Here is a 13,118-nt window from a genome sequence, read left to right as displayed (position 1 = left end):
CCCTGGGTGCCTGCATCCAAGGGAGGAGCCATGTCATTCTTTATTTTTTGTGCCCTTCTTTGCTACTCCTGTTCTTGCTGCAAGATGTGTTAGAGGGCTGGCTCTAGACGCCAGGCTGCAGCCAGAGCCACGCTGGGGCTCGCCTTTGCACCTGCCCTGCTCAGTGGCTTTGGAATTGAGTCGCCTTCCCCACTCTGAGCAGCGTGGCCAGGAGAGATGATTCAGCTTGGGACCTGTGCTCCAGCCTTCACCCCCGAGGGAGGCCCCAGATGCCCTGTGCTCCTGGGCAGGGGTGGAGTGGCCTGGGAACTTTCCCCCATTGTGATTCCTGTCCCCAACGTGGGGCCTGCTCTTCTCCGTGAGAGATGGCCTGGGACTGGACTCCTAGCCTTGCTCCTGATATACTAGGTTATCTGGGCAAATGGCTTGACCATCCGGCCTCAGTTTCCCCATTTGTACAATGAGGGGAGGTTCAGTAAGATGGTCCCGGCTGATTTAGGCCCTTAGGTTCCCTTCCTGCCCCCTCTTAGCTTCCTCTGTGCCCTCTAGCCCTGGCAGGAATCCCTTGCCCTCTAGGTCTGGACCCTGGAACCCACGCAGATCTCAGCCTAGCAGCTAACGCTAGGGCTGGGAAAGGCCGGAGGAAAGAGGGAGAGGGAGAGAGTGTGTGTCCTCCAGGAGCCCTGGCCGCGGCTGTCTCCTGTGGGAGAGAGGAGGAATTTTCCTCTGTGTGTGCAAACACTATCCGTTTTCTCTTGTTTCCAAAAGCCGGTGACGTAACCGGCTCTCCACCCCTCCCTCCCCTCTGGCCTATTTTTAGCTGGCCCCGACAGCATCCTAAAAGGGTTCCAGACTGCCCTGCTCCGAGGCCATGTAGGGAGGGTAGCAGTCGGGTGCGGAAGGAGAGAAGCTCCTCTGTCTGTCCCAGGATGGACAGATATCCCAGTAGGGAAAGAACCTGCCCCCAACTGCCTCCAGGGAGGGAGGAACTCTGTTGGAGGAGCTGGGTTAGGGCCTTCAGGCTTTGACAGTTCCTGGGTCTATGAGGAGCTCCGCAAGGGGATTCTGAGCAACCAGTCTGGAGCCTCCCCACCTGGGTTTCAGTCCTAGCTCCACACTATCTCACCCTGGCCTTGGGCTCAGCTTGTGCCTCTGGGCCTTGCTTTCTGCACCTGGGGATAATGATGGTACCTACGCCATGGGTGGTTATGAGGATTGAATTAACTTCATGTAGAACAGTGCCTGGTACAAAGTAAGTCTCAGGGAAGGTGGTTCTGGAATTGGTATTATCATCTAGCCCCAGGGAAGTGCTCCCACCCCTTCCTGCGGTTAAGGGCAGGGGGGTCCGCTGAACCCTCCTCTGCCTTCTCCCCTCCTGCTTTTCCTGTTCAGCTTCGGGCAGTATGCATGTGAAAGTAGTGGTGTGGAAGCCCTTGGAACAACAGGGCCTGGCACATAGTAAACGCTAAATCAGTGGGAACTGTATTTATTGAGTTTTGTTTTAATGTAATAAAACAAACCTGGGTTTGAATTCCAGCCCCACCCACTGACTTGCTGTGTGTCTTTGGGCAAGACGTTTATTTAATCTCTCCGAGCCTTGGTTTCCACAACTGTAAAATGGAATGATAACACCGACATAGGAGAGTTCTGTGTTGGTTTGGGGAGGCTGTGGGGCATCGCAATGCTTAGCGCAATGGGTGCAAAGAAGAGCCTGAGAGTGGAGCTGGCTGCAGCCTGGCTTCTAAGGACTGGCTTTGCTACTGCATCTTGCAGCAACAGCAGAAGCAGCAGCAAGCAGTGCTTGCACAGCACTTTACAGTTTGCATGCAGGCAGGTGGTGGTCTCTCCCACCTCTCTCTTCACGAAGTCCTGGGCTCATGCCTTAATGTGGCGCTTGTCACCACCACCTGGTACTCTGGTTATACATCAGCCTGGCTGTCCTCTCACACCACCTCCCCTAGGCTGGGAGCTCCCAGAGGGCAGGGAGGGATGGATGCCCCAATGCACCTTCCTTGCCCAGCTCCAGATAGGCCCCGGGTGGGTGTTGGGGTTGTGTCTGAGGGCTGGACTGGCACAGGGAGCTCACCTTCTGACCACCTGTTCCTCTTGGCTTTTGCAGATGGGAGGAGGAGCTCGCCAAGCGCATGAACCTTCAGACCATGGTAGACACGCTGCAGGAGGTAAGAGCCCTCAGACATCCCGACCAGGAGAGGCATGCCAGAGAGCCATGTGGCCAAGGGGCACAGTCTTCATGCGGCAAAGCCAGGGAATTCTTGCGCAGCCCCTACTCTGTTACCTCCTACTGCCTCAGTCTCTCCTTTATGGAGCCACGAGATCTCTTCCACTTCCTCTGCTTGGAAGCTGGGAATGGACCGGCACAGTGTTGCACAAGAGCTCTGATGCAGGGGTTGAGAAGCCTGGGTCTGGGTCCCAGGGTGCAAGTCCCAGCTGCTGTATGAGCTGGGACCAGCGACCCTTCTCACCAGTCACTGTCTCCCCACCTGAGGCTTGGACTAGGTGGTCTGTAAGCCCCCAAGCAAGAAGGGTGCCCCCGGTTGGGGCTGAAGGCCTTGGAGAGGGCAGGTGGGCACGTCACAGGTGGGCTTCCAGCCTGAGCAGGCTCTCTGTGGTGGGCATTTGGAAACATTCCCCTTATTGCTCTAGCTGGAATCTCTGCATTCTGGGCTCTGCAACTCCCCCGCCTGTGGTGTAACCTGAGCAGCAAACTTCATCTTCTCAGCCTCTATTTTCCTCTCTGTCAAATGGGAACAAAAGTAGCAACCCCATGAGAAGGCATGAAAAGTTCTTCCAAAAATGTCTAGAAATTGCATTCTGATACTGAAAGCATTTATCGTCTAAGAAAGAGGCAGATTAAGATAATTGCCAGTGGGTAGAAGGAAAAGTTTGAACGTCTCCCTTTCTTTTATAACGAAAGTGCTTTTTTCTTTATAAATTTAATGGGTTCATGGTCAAATATGTGGAAGCTATAGAAAAGCACAAAGAAAATACAAATGATCTCCAATTCCACCCCTCCACAGTTGAAAAACTGGCGTGTGACCTTCCGATCTTGTCTGTGCAGACGCACACCCACGCTCTTCAGATGCATGTTAGGTCGACACACATGACATTGTCATTTTTGAAAGCAGAGATGGCCCAATATTGGCAATTTCACACGGATTGATCTCATATTTTTAATGTAATAGGATTGCTTGTTAATTAACCTGCTCTTTTAATACCTGCCATGGATTTTCCCACGTAATAGATAATCCTTTGGAAAGTGTTTTAAGCAGTCAGCAGTGTTCAGTGGGAAGCCAGGCAGGATGAGGTCCTTGGCGCCCCTTCCCTGGCATGCAGGGGCCCAGCTGGGGTGGACATCGGGTGCCTAGGGCTCTGGACTCAGGTGTCCAGACCCTCCTATCCCCAGAAGACCTGGCCCCTCTGAAGCCTCCCCATCTCCGTCCCCGCAGGCAGCACAGGAGGCTGATGCCATCCAGGAGGAGATGAACGAGAAGATCGAGCGGCTCAAGGCCGAGCTGGTGGTGTTTAAGGGGCTTATGAGTGACGTAAGTGCCGCCCGCCGCCCCTGGGTGTCATGACCTCCCCCACACCCATCATGCAAAATGCTTCATTCCCTCCGAGGCTCTGGAGCTCGGCTTCTAGTTAGAATCCTGGCTGGCTGTGTTTGACCGTGAGGATGACGGATGCATTGGATGCATCGGAGACCAGGCACCCTCCTCCCGCCCCCTCCCCACTTCCGCTTCCCTTGGTCTGAGTAGAGATGCATTAATCTGCCGCTTAACCCATCCCGCCCTGCCCCGGGCTCCCCTGATGGTCTGTGTGTGTTTGCTCCCACTCCTTCCCAGCTCGCCTTGATGAGGGCAGGCCTTGGTGTCTGGGCGCAGCGGGGTGTCTGGCAGGTTGGGCCGGGTGCCGTCTGGTCTGTGCGGGCCTGAGAGACTCGCAGGCCCAGCGGCCTTCGGCAGGGTTGCTCCGTGAGGCCAGGAAAGGCCGGCGTGCGTGTCTTTTTGACAATCCGGGGCCCCTCTGAGTATCCGTGGGTGGGGGGAGCTGTTGGCCGCAAAGGGCTTCTTGCTGCTGGAGACCCAGGTCTCCTCCTTCCAACACTGGGCAGTACAGGGGGAGACCCCACCAGAAGGCAGAAGGGGCCAGAACGTGGGTGACTGAGCCTGGCGTGGCTCCTGGTGTGGAGGGGCGTGAAGCTGGGTGAGGTTGGTAGAAGCCTCCCAGGACCCTAGTTGGAGGCTACCGGGCTCCCTCTCACTTGTGTCCAAGGGGATCCACCCTGTGGTCCTCAGTGACTCCCACTGCTGGTCGTGGGAGGCATCCGAGAGAGAGAGCTGCCTGTGTCGGGGACAGGCGGGGTGTGCGGGCGGGAAAAGTAGGGCTCTCTTTCTCCAGCGGGAGTTTGGCTTGCTTTTTCCTTTGCGCTAACAAAGTAAACATGGATCCTGTGTCTGCTGGGAGGATGCCTTCCAGCCCTTAGGGAGAGCAGCACACACGGTGTCACACTGGCCCCCGACTCCCAAGGCCCCGACCCCATCCCACCCTGAGCAGCGCCGCAGCCCTCCACTCCACGGAAAAGCCTAAGGCACCCTCGGACTCCGGAGGCCTCCCTGCACCACCCCTGCTGACACCTAGGGGTCTCCCCACCTCTGTGCCCGGCCCCCCAGGCTTGCTCCATCCCTCGCTCATGTAAACCCTGCTGTCCTCCCTGCAGCCCATGACAGACCTGGACACAAAGATCCAAGAAAAGGCCATGAAGGTGGACATGGACATCTGCCGCCGAATCGATATCACGGCCAAGCTGTGCGATGTCGCACAGCAGCGGAACTCGGAAGACGTGTCCAAGATCTTCCAGGTGACTAGGGCTGCCCTGCTCACCAGCCAACCCCTCGCTCTCCTGGAGCAGCCCTGGCCTCCAGCCCTGCCCAGCCAACCCCTGTTTCCCTCCACATCCCACTCACTCCCTCCCCTTCCCTGAGAGGTAGCACTACCAGACCCTGTGGCCTCCCCAGGTAAACGTAGAATCAGGCACCCATGGACTCATAGGTTCGTCTGACTGCTTCATCCTGTGGCTGGGGAGACCGAGGCCCGGAGGGTGATGTGCTGTGCTCAAGGAAGTGGCAGAAATCAGTCTCCTGCCCCTCCAGGGCTTGGTCCACCAGCCTACACTGTACCCACTGCCCCACTTCCTGCTCCTTCCTCTGGGTGCTCGGACTGGGCATCATCCCCACGGTTGGGGAACCCTGGCCAGGTTATGGGGAGAACTGGGGGAGCTGGCCTGAGGTCTGGTAGAGGGACCTCAGAGTTCAGAAGGGGAGCTGTTGGCCTTTGACTATGTTTCATTCCCCCCTAAAGAGGCTCTCGATACCCCCCCGACCTAACGTGCAAGTGTGGGTGCCCCCGAGAGACGGCGATCAGGTTAGCGCCAGTGAGGCTGTCTTCTGGAGAGGGCTTGGGGGGCCAGTCCAGCCGAATGAGGCACATGTCATTCTCCAAAGGCTGCTTCTTGAGTTTCGGGTTGTGGTTTGGCTTTTGCTTGAGCCCAGGGCAATACGGTGTGTTGTCGCTCTGTGTGTGTGACTCTGACGTCGCTGGGCCAGATCCGGGCCTCCCTGGGCCCTCTCTCCACCTCCATGCCTTCTTGCTGTCCCCCTGGCGGGAAGCAGGGGAGGCCAATGCAGCCTTCGTTTGCTTGTGGCTTGTCTGCTTGGAGTGGAAGCTTTTGGTGAACCTTGGGCCGCCTGTCCTTTGCCTTTGCATGTGAGCAGGAGGGCTCTGGGCAGCATGGGGCCGTATGGCCTTTGTCAGGGGTTCTCCGTCTCTCTGGCTGGCTCTGAGATATCCCAGGTGACTCTGTGTCCTGGTCTGGCCTGCTCCTGTCTCCAAACTGTGGGGTTGCTTCTGTGGTAAAAGGGCGAGCTGAGCCGGCGCACCCACCAGGCCGCCCAGGGCAGGGAAGAGTCCAGCCCGTCTGTGTCCCCCTGCATGTCTCCCACCTCACGCTTCCTGCTAACGCCGCCTGCTTCTTAGAGGACCTGCACCTTTCCTGGCACTGGCCGGCCCCAGTCACGCTCATCATCCTGTGAGATGCCGGCTCCCTTCCCAGTTCACCCCTCCCCTCCATCCTAGCCGAGCCCCTCAGTTACCTTGATTGCTTCCTTTCTGGTTCAGGTGGTCCCCAAAAAGAAAGAACGTAAGGTGGCTTCCGATGATGACATCTCCGAGCAGGACGGGGAGGTGAACCGGTTCTCGGATGACGAGGTCGGCTCCATGAACATCACCGATGAGATGAAGCGCATGTTTAACCAGCTGTGAGTATCCCCGTGGCCCGCACACTCTCCGTTTCCCCGGATTGCTTGGGCAGGGGTGGTGAATGGGAGGCTTGGGCTGAGAGTAGCCTGTAGCACTGGAAGAATTTGGATTCATTTCCTTTTTTTTTTTTTTGAGACAGGGTCTCACTTTGTCACCCAGGCTGGAGGCTGGAGGGCGGTGGCACGATCACAGCTCACTGCAGCCTCAACCTCTTGGGTTTAGGGATCCTTTCATCTCAGCCTCCCAAATAGTTGGGACCACAGGCATGTGCCACCATGCCCAGCTAATTTTAAAATTTTTTTGTAGAGACAGGGTCTTACCATGTTGCCCAGGCTGATCTCAAATTCCTGAGCTCAAGCGATGCTCCCGCCTCGGCCTCCCAAAGTGCTGGGCTTACAGGGGTAAACCACTGCACCCAGCCAAGATTCATTTCAACATTTGTGATTTGGGAAATTTCCTATGTTCAGCCTCTCTTGGAAGCTTGAAGAGGTCAGGCAGTGCTGAACCTGGGGCACAGTTTAACAGGGCTGGATGGCAGCTGCTGAATCTGGACAGGGGTATACTCTTCCATTCACCAGCATCCTTTATGTTCCCTGTCTGCCATTCTCCTGCCTTGCCTTTGAAAGCTTCCTCCAAAAAAGCGGTGGGAGAAGGGGTGTTCTTGCCCATGAGATACAGGGGCTGGGCTGTCCCCTCCCTGGTCATGTGTAAACATGTCTGTGTCTAAGGATATCATGAACCCAGAAGGGGCAATGGCAGATGTGGTCTTATTTGTAGGCTATTTTTCTTTTCTTTTCTTTCTTTTTGAGACAGAGTCTCATTGTGTCACCCAGCAGACTGGAGTATAGTGGCGAGATCTTGGCTCACTGCAGCTTCTGCCTCCTGGGTTCCAGTGTTTCTCTTGCCTCAACCTCCCAAGTAGCTGGGATCACAGGCATGCACCATGATGCCTGGCTAATTTTTGCATTTTTAGTAGAGGCAGGGTTTCACCATGTTGGCCAGGCTGGTCTCGAACTCCTGACCCCAAGTGATCTGCCTACTTCAGCCTCCCGAAGTGCTGGGATTACAGGCAAGAGCTACCTCACCTAGCCTGTGGGCCATTCTTGAGCAGACCTTAGCCAGACCCACCTGCACTAGTTTGCCCTTGGTGGGGTGGCTGTGTTGACCACATGGCTTGCAGAAATCGCTCCTGACGTTCACTTGGAGGGGGCCCCACAAATGTCACTTTGCTGACTCCAGACGCCCAACCTAGGAGATGGGGTATCCCTCCCCTTTTGTAGACAGGGAAACTGAGACTCTGAGAGGAGAAGGGATTTGGGCAACACTGCTCAGCTAGTATGTGGCTGAGCTGGGATTCAGAGCCAGGCCGCCTCCCACACTAGTGCACTCTCAGTAGGAAATGCTGCTTGGGGTGGTGGCAGGGTCTGGCCTGGATATGGTCAGTGGTGGGCAAACCTGCTGGTGCCAGCTCTTAGAAGCTGCTATACCCACTGCAGCCTCAGTGATGTCATGTTAGTACCTTAAAATTTGCCATTGCGGGAAATCGGCAAATGCTACCAATCAGAGCTCTGGGAGGCTCTGCCGCCTCCCGAACCCCCCCAGAGAGGGCATGTTCCTTCTAGCAGATGCCTTTGACATCACTTGTTTCAAAAGCCAGGGGCATGGGCTCTCCTAACCTTCCTGCAGAACTCTGAGGCTGGCTCAGAATTCCATAGTCCGGAGCTCACTCCGCCCGGCCCCTCAGAGGGGCACACGTGGAGTTAGGACAGAGCCAGGCCCCCAACTCTTGGTCCAGTGCTTTGTCCCCCATGCCATGCTCGGAAGAGAATTCTCTCTTCTGTCCCTATTCTAGGCTGACTTTTAAGGTAGACAGGAGGCAGGGGCAGGGTTGGAACTGGGTGGGGACAGGAACTCTTTTGCCTGATACTTCCTGGACCTGCCATTCCTTTGAAACAGAACTGAGATGGGAGCTGTATTTTGGGGGTTTGCTATTTAAGGGTGATAAGGAGACCCCTAGATTCTTGATTCCTCTTTTGATACCCCCCATCTCATTTCTCATCTTTTGCTGCCTGCCAAGAGGGGCTTTTTTTTTTTTTTTTTTTTTTTTTCCGAAACAGAGCCTTGCTGTGTCACCTAGGCTTGAGTGTGGTGGTGCGATCTCAGCTCACTGCAGCTTCCCCCTCCTGGGTTCAAGCAATTCTCCTGCCTCAGTCTCCGAAGTAGCTGAGACTATAGGCACACACCAACACACTAATTTTTTTTTTTTTTTGGTACTTTTTTAGTAGAGATGGGGGTTTTACCATGTTGCCCAGGCTAGTCTCAAACTCCTGGCCTCAAGTGATCCGCCCACCTTGACCTCCCAAAGTCCTGGAATTACAGGCATGAGCCATTGCACCCGGCCAATAGGGGCTTTTGGAAAGAACCAGTGGTTGGATCTAGGTTTTTTGAAACATTGCCCTGGGCATTTCTGAGCCTAAGACAGGATTGTATGCCCCAGAGACCCCAGGCTGGGTCCACGTGGTTAAATTAAAGGGCTTCTCTGAAGAAATTATTGTCCCTGCTTTTATAAAGTCCCCAGGGCATTGTTAAGCTGACCAGGAATGGGGTGAGCTACAAAAGGAGATAGATCAGAGTGGAAGCCAGGAGGCCCCATGGGCAAAGGCTCCGGTGTGTGGAAACAGCATTCAGATCCAAGTCAGGCGAGACTGGCTGCAGGAACGGGCGCCTCAGTGTTGATAGAGCTGAATTGGGTTCACTATGGAATTAGATTTAGCTGGTTGTGAAGTTACCTAAGTTAAAACAAACAATGAACCCTCTGATCACTTTGATCACCCCCCACCCCCATTCTGCAGTTCTGTGTAGGCCACCCTGACCCCACCGCAGGCGGGGCCCTGGGCCTTTCCCGTGGACCTCTCCGCCAGCTGTGGGCAGGACCTAGCCAGGCTGCCCCTGGCCAGATCTGATGAAGTGTTTGAGTAATGCAGCCGTGTTTTGTTTTGATCCAAGTCGGTTGTTTGGGCTTCAGACCAAGAAGAAGAGGGGGAACGTGCAGCTGTCCCCCGGCAGGGCCAAGGCTCCTCCTCAGCCCCACCTTGCAGATTTGTGAAGTGGGGGTCTCTTCCGAGTTCCTTCTCTTGCCCATCTTTCTGTCCTTTCCAGCTTCCTGTCCCTCGGCTGGGGTTTCCTTCAGATCCCAGACGCTGGGAAGGAAGTGAAGTCAGGAATCGAGTATGTGATGCAGTGAGGGCTGGACCCTGGCGGCTCCCGGCCATACGGCCCTCTCCAGCACCCGCCCCCCAGCTCAGGACCCTAGACTCGGGGAGCCACCTATGGACTCCTGTGGGAATGGCTTTTGGAGGGGAGCCAGCCCTGCCTGACTCCAGGGGGCGCTCGAGGCAGCTTTTTACCAGACAGCCTTCTTGGGACCTGCCCAGTCTCCAACCCAGTCCATTGGGAACACTCATTGCCCCTGAGGATCCAGGAAGGAGTTGAGGGAGGGCGGGCAATGGGGAGAGCCCTGGGAGGGCAGCCTGGAGACAGGGTCCACACTGTCGTGTGCTACCGATGCACTGGGTCAAGTGATTTCACTCCTGCAGACTCAGCCTTCCCCTTGGAAAGAGGGGTATGTTGGATGAGCTGATCTTTAGGTCTCCTCCAGTTGGGGTAACCAATGCATTTTGGGAACCCCTTAGTCCCAGTCAAACCTGCATGGTTGGTCAACCTACTTCTGGTTCTGGCCAATAGGGAGGTCTTGACATCTCCCAGGCTTTGAATTCAAATCTCGTTTCCAGCATGTATTGTTCTAGAAGGCCACTCAATCCCTCTGAGCCTCTGTTTTCTCACCTGTGAAATGGGAATGATAGTTATGCTTACCTCATGGGATTGTTTTGAGGTGGAATTGTTTTGAGGGCGTTGCATTTTACTGCATGCTTAGTGGCTGGTCCAGTGCCCAGCACCTAACGGGTGCTTGGGGAGTGTCTTGATGGGGAGGAAAAAGCTATAGGAAACATTTGGCATTCTAGCCTGTTTCTGCTACATGCTAGCTGTGTGACTTTAGACAGTTGAGTTATCCTTTCTGAGCCACCATTTCTTCATCTGTAAAATAGGAATAATACCAACCTTCCCAAATTGCAGAGAAGATGGTATTATATTGAGCATCTCACTCAAACTAGGGGCTCAAGAAATAGCTGTTAAATGAATGAGGAAAATTGCAAGATTGGACTTGGAGGAAAATATCTTTAGTCCCAATTAATTAAAGCCTGACATTAAAAAAAATACACATTTTTAATTATACAAACGATACATAAATACATTCTGCATTTTAAAAGAGTTAAACTCCTTTTGGATATGGCGAATGTCGCCTTTGGCTACTACCCCTGTCTTTTCTGAGGACAGCCTTGAAGGTGTGTACCTATTGGGCAGCTGCCCCTTTCTGTCCCCTGTGTGGGTCCCTGGAGCCTGGCTTCTGTTCAGTCATGCCCTCTGGTGTCACCCCCACAGGCGGGAGACCTTTGACTTTGACGACGACTGTGACAGCCTGACGTGGGAAGAGAATGAAGACACGCTGCTGCTGTGGGAGGATTTCACCAACTGCAATCCGACCATCGACCTGCAGGGCGAGGTGAGCCCGGCGCCTGGCTTCCCAAAGGCCAGGACTAGGGACCTGGGGGGGCACCTCCTTTCAATGGTCCCTCATCCCTGTTATTTTCCTACAGCCCCCACCACCCAGCTAAACTATCCCCTTTGGGCCGGGCGCAGTGGCTCATGCCTGTAATCCCAGCACTTTGGGAGGCCGAGGCGGGCGGATCACCTGAGGTCGGGAGTTCGAGACCAGCCTGGCCAACACGGCGACACCCCATCTCTACTAAAAATATAAAAATTAGCCAGGCCTGGTGGTGTGCACCTGTAATCCCAGCTACTCGGGAGGCTGAGGCAGGAGAATCGCTTGAATTCAGGAAGCAGAGGTTGTAGTGAGCCGAGATTGTACTCTGCACTCCAGCCTGGGTGACAGAGCAAGACTCAGTCTCAAAAATAAATCAATAAATCAAATAAACTGTCCCCTTTGTTCTATTTCCCCAGCAAGAGGAAAACTTGGGCAACTTGATCCACGAGACCGAATCCTTCTTCAAGACGAGAGACAAGGAGTACCAGGAAACGATCGGTCAGATTGAGGTGAGAGCTCGGGACGTGGAGCCCACTTGTGAGGCTCTCCTGAGGTCCACGTGGTTGAGATCCTGGCGACCAAATGCCCATGTGTCATGGGCAGGGGCTGGGAGAGTGGGACAGGCATAGGATTGGGAGTCAGGAGGCCTCAGGGGCGACTAACATATTTCTTAGGGCCTCAGTTTCCTAATCTGTCAAATGGGGGTGGTGATCCTTGCCTGCCTCAGAGAATTAAAAAGAATATATGTAGCTGAGAAGACGATCCCATAATAACCAAAGAGCTGACATTGGAGTGATAGTGAGTGACGCAAGGTGCTGAGTACACCTGGTATCCTTACCTCTACCCTATGCAGTAGGCACCATGCACTCCTTTTACAGAGGAGGAGATGAGGTTGGAAGAGACCAAGTGACTTGCCCAAGGCCTTGCAGCCAGGAAGCAGCATTGAAGTGCAATTCTCTCTGGCTCCAGAGGCTGTGCACGTGATCACTTCTATAAATGACAGTCATTGCTATTGTGCAGGAGAAAGGGAAGCCCAGCTCCTTCCCTAGAGGAAGTATCACTTGATAGAGGACAAGAGTCAGAAACATGAAAAAGCCTTCAGGATTTTTGTAATCAGGTCTGGATAAAGGAACCCAGAGACGCCGAGTTCTCAGAACCGGGTGGGGCACATCAGAGCCGGGCTGCTGCTGGGGTTGCTAAGCAACCATTCCCCTTTGGCCAGAAGGAGTTCTAGGGGATGTGGAACCATGTGCAGAGAGCAGAGGGTGGGGGAGGTTGATGTCCAGAGGCCGGGTCCTGATGGTGTGGTGTCCAGTGGTGGACTCGATGGCACCATCCCTGAGGAATCCAGGAGGGGAGGTTGCTGAGGCTTCTGCCACGAGGATGACTTGCCCTCACCCTTCTTCCTTATTGGTTCCTCCCAGCTGGAGCTGGCCACAGCCAAGAGTGACATGAACCGACACCTGCATGAGTACATGGAGATGTGCAGCATGAAGCGAGGACTGGACGTGCAGATGGAGACCTGCCGCCGGCTCATCAAAGGCTCCGCAGACAGGTACCCGCCTGTCCTCCCAGGGGATTCAGCTGTGGCATCCTTGGAGGGAAATTCCCAAGGCTGCAACTTGGCCATGTTTCATACTGCCAACCTATCTCTCTGTCTGTCTGTCCGTCCGTCCATCCATCCATACATACATACCTCCAGTGACTATTAGCACACCTATGTGCCAGATGCCTTACATATCTAACCTCGTGCAGGTCCCACCACCACCCTGCCCCTTGTTGATTCAATAGATACTTGCCAAAGGCCTGCTCTGTGCAAGACGGTGGGGCCGGTGAGTACAGCCCTTGCCCTCGAGGAGCCGAAGCCCCATTTTCTGCTGAGCTGGGAGCAGAGGAGGCGGATGGGGCATGCTCCTGTTTGCTCACAGGAAGTGATTTCTCTTCCTTTGCCATCTGTTAGTCTGTTCTCATGGTGCTATAAAGAACTGCCTGAGGCTCAGCGTGGTGGCTCACACCTGTAATCCCAGCACTTTGGGAGGCTGAGGTGGGAGGATCACTTGAGCCCAGGAGTTCAAGGCTAGCTTGGGCAACATAGCAAGACCCCATCTCAAAAAAAAAA

General features: G+C 54.6%; 1 protein-coding gene across 1 annotated transcript in view; it reads left to right on the top strand.

Annotated features, from left to right (window-relative positions):
* The window catches only part of IFFO2 (intermediate filament family orphan 2), a 50,492-nt gene that overhangs the window by 31,879 nt on the left and 5,495 nt on the right, over window positions 1–13,118 (top strand). The window contains exons 2-8 of the mRNA XM_050791563.1: window positions 2,120–2,180; window positions 3,468–3,563; window positions 4,739–4,879; window positions 6,196–6,335; window positions 10,837–10,957; window positions 11,416–11,508; window positions 12,424–12,554. Of these exons, the coding sequence (XP_050647520.1) occupies window positions 2,120–2,180; window positions 3,468–3,563; window positions 4,739–4,879; window positions 6,196–6,335; window positions 10,837–10,957; window positions 11,416–11,508; window positions 12,424–12,554 (783 nt within the window). The remainder of the gene's footprint in view (window positions 1–2,119; window positions 2,181–3,467; window positions 3,564–4,738; window positions 4,880–6,195; window positions 6,336–10,836; window positions 10,958–11,415; window positions 11,509–12,423; window positions 12,555–13,118) is intronic.

Source organism: Macaca thibetana, chromosome 1 (assembly GCF_024542745.1).
Source record: "Macaca thibetana thibetana isolate TM-01 chromosome 1, ASM2454274v1, whole genome shotgun sequence".
In the NCBI taxonomy this organism is placed as follows: Eukaryota; Metazoa; Chordata; class Mammalia; order Primates; family Cercopithecidae; genus Macaca; species Macaca thibetana.
This window is presented reverse-complemented; position numbering and strand designations above follow the sequence as displayed.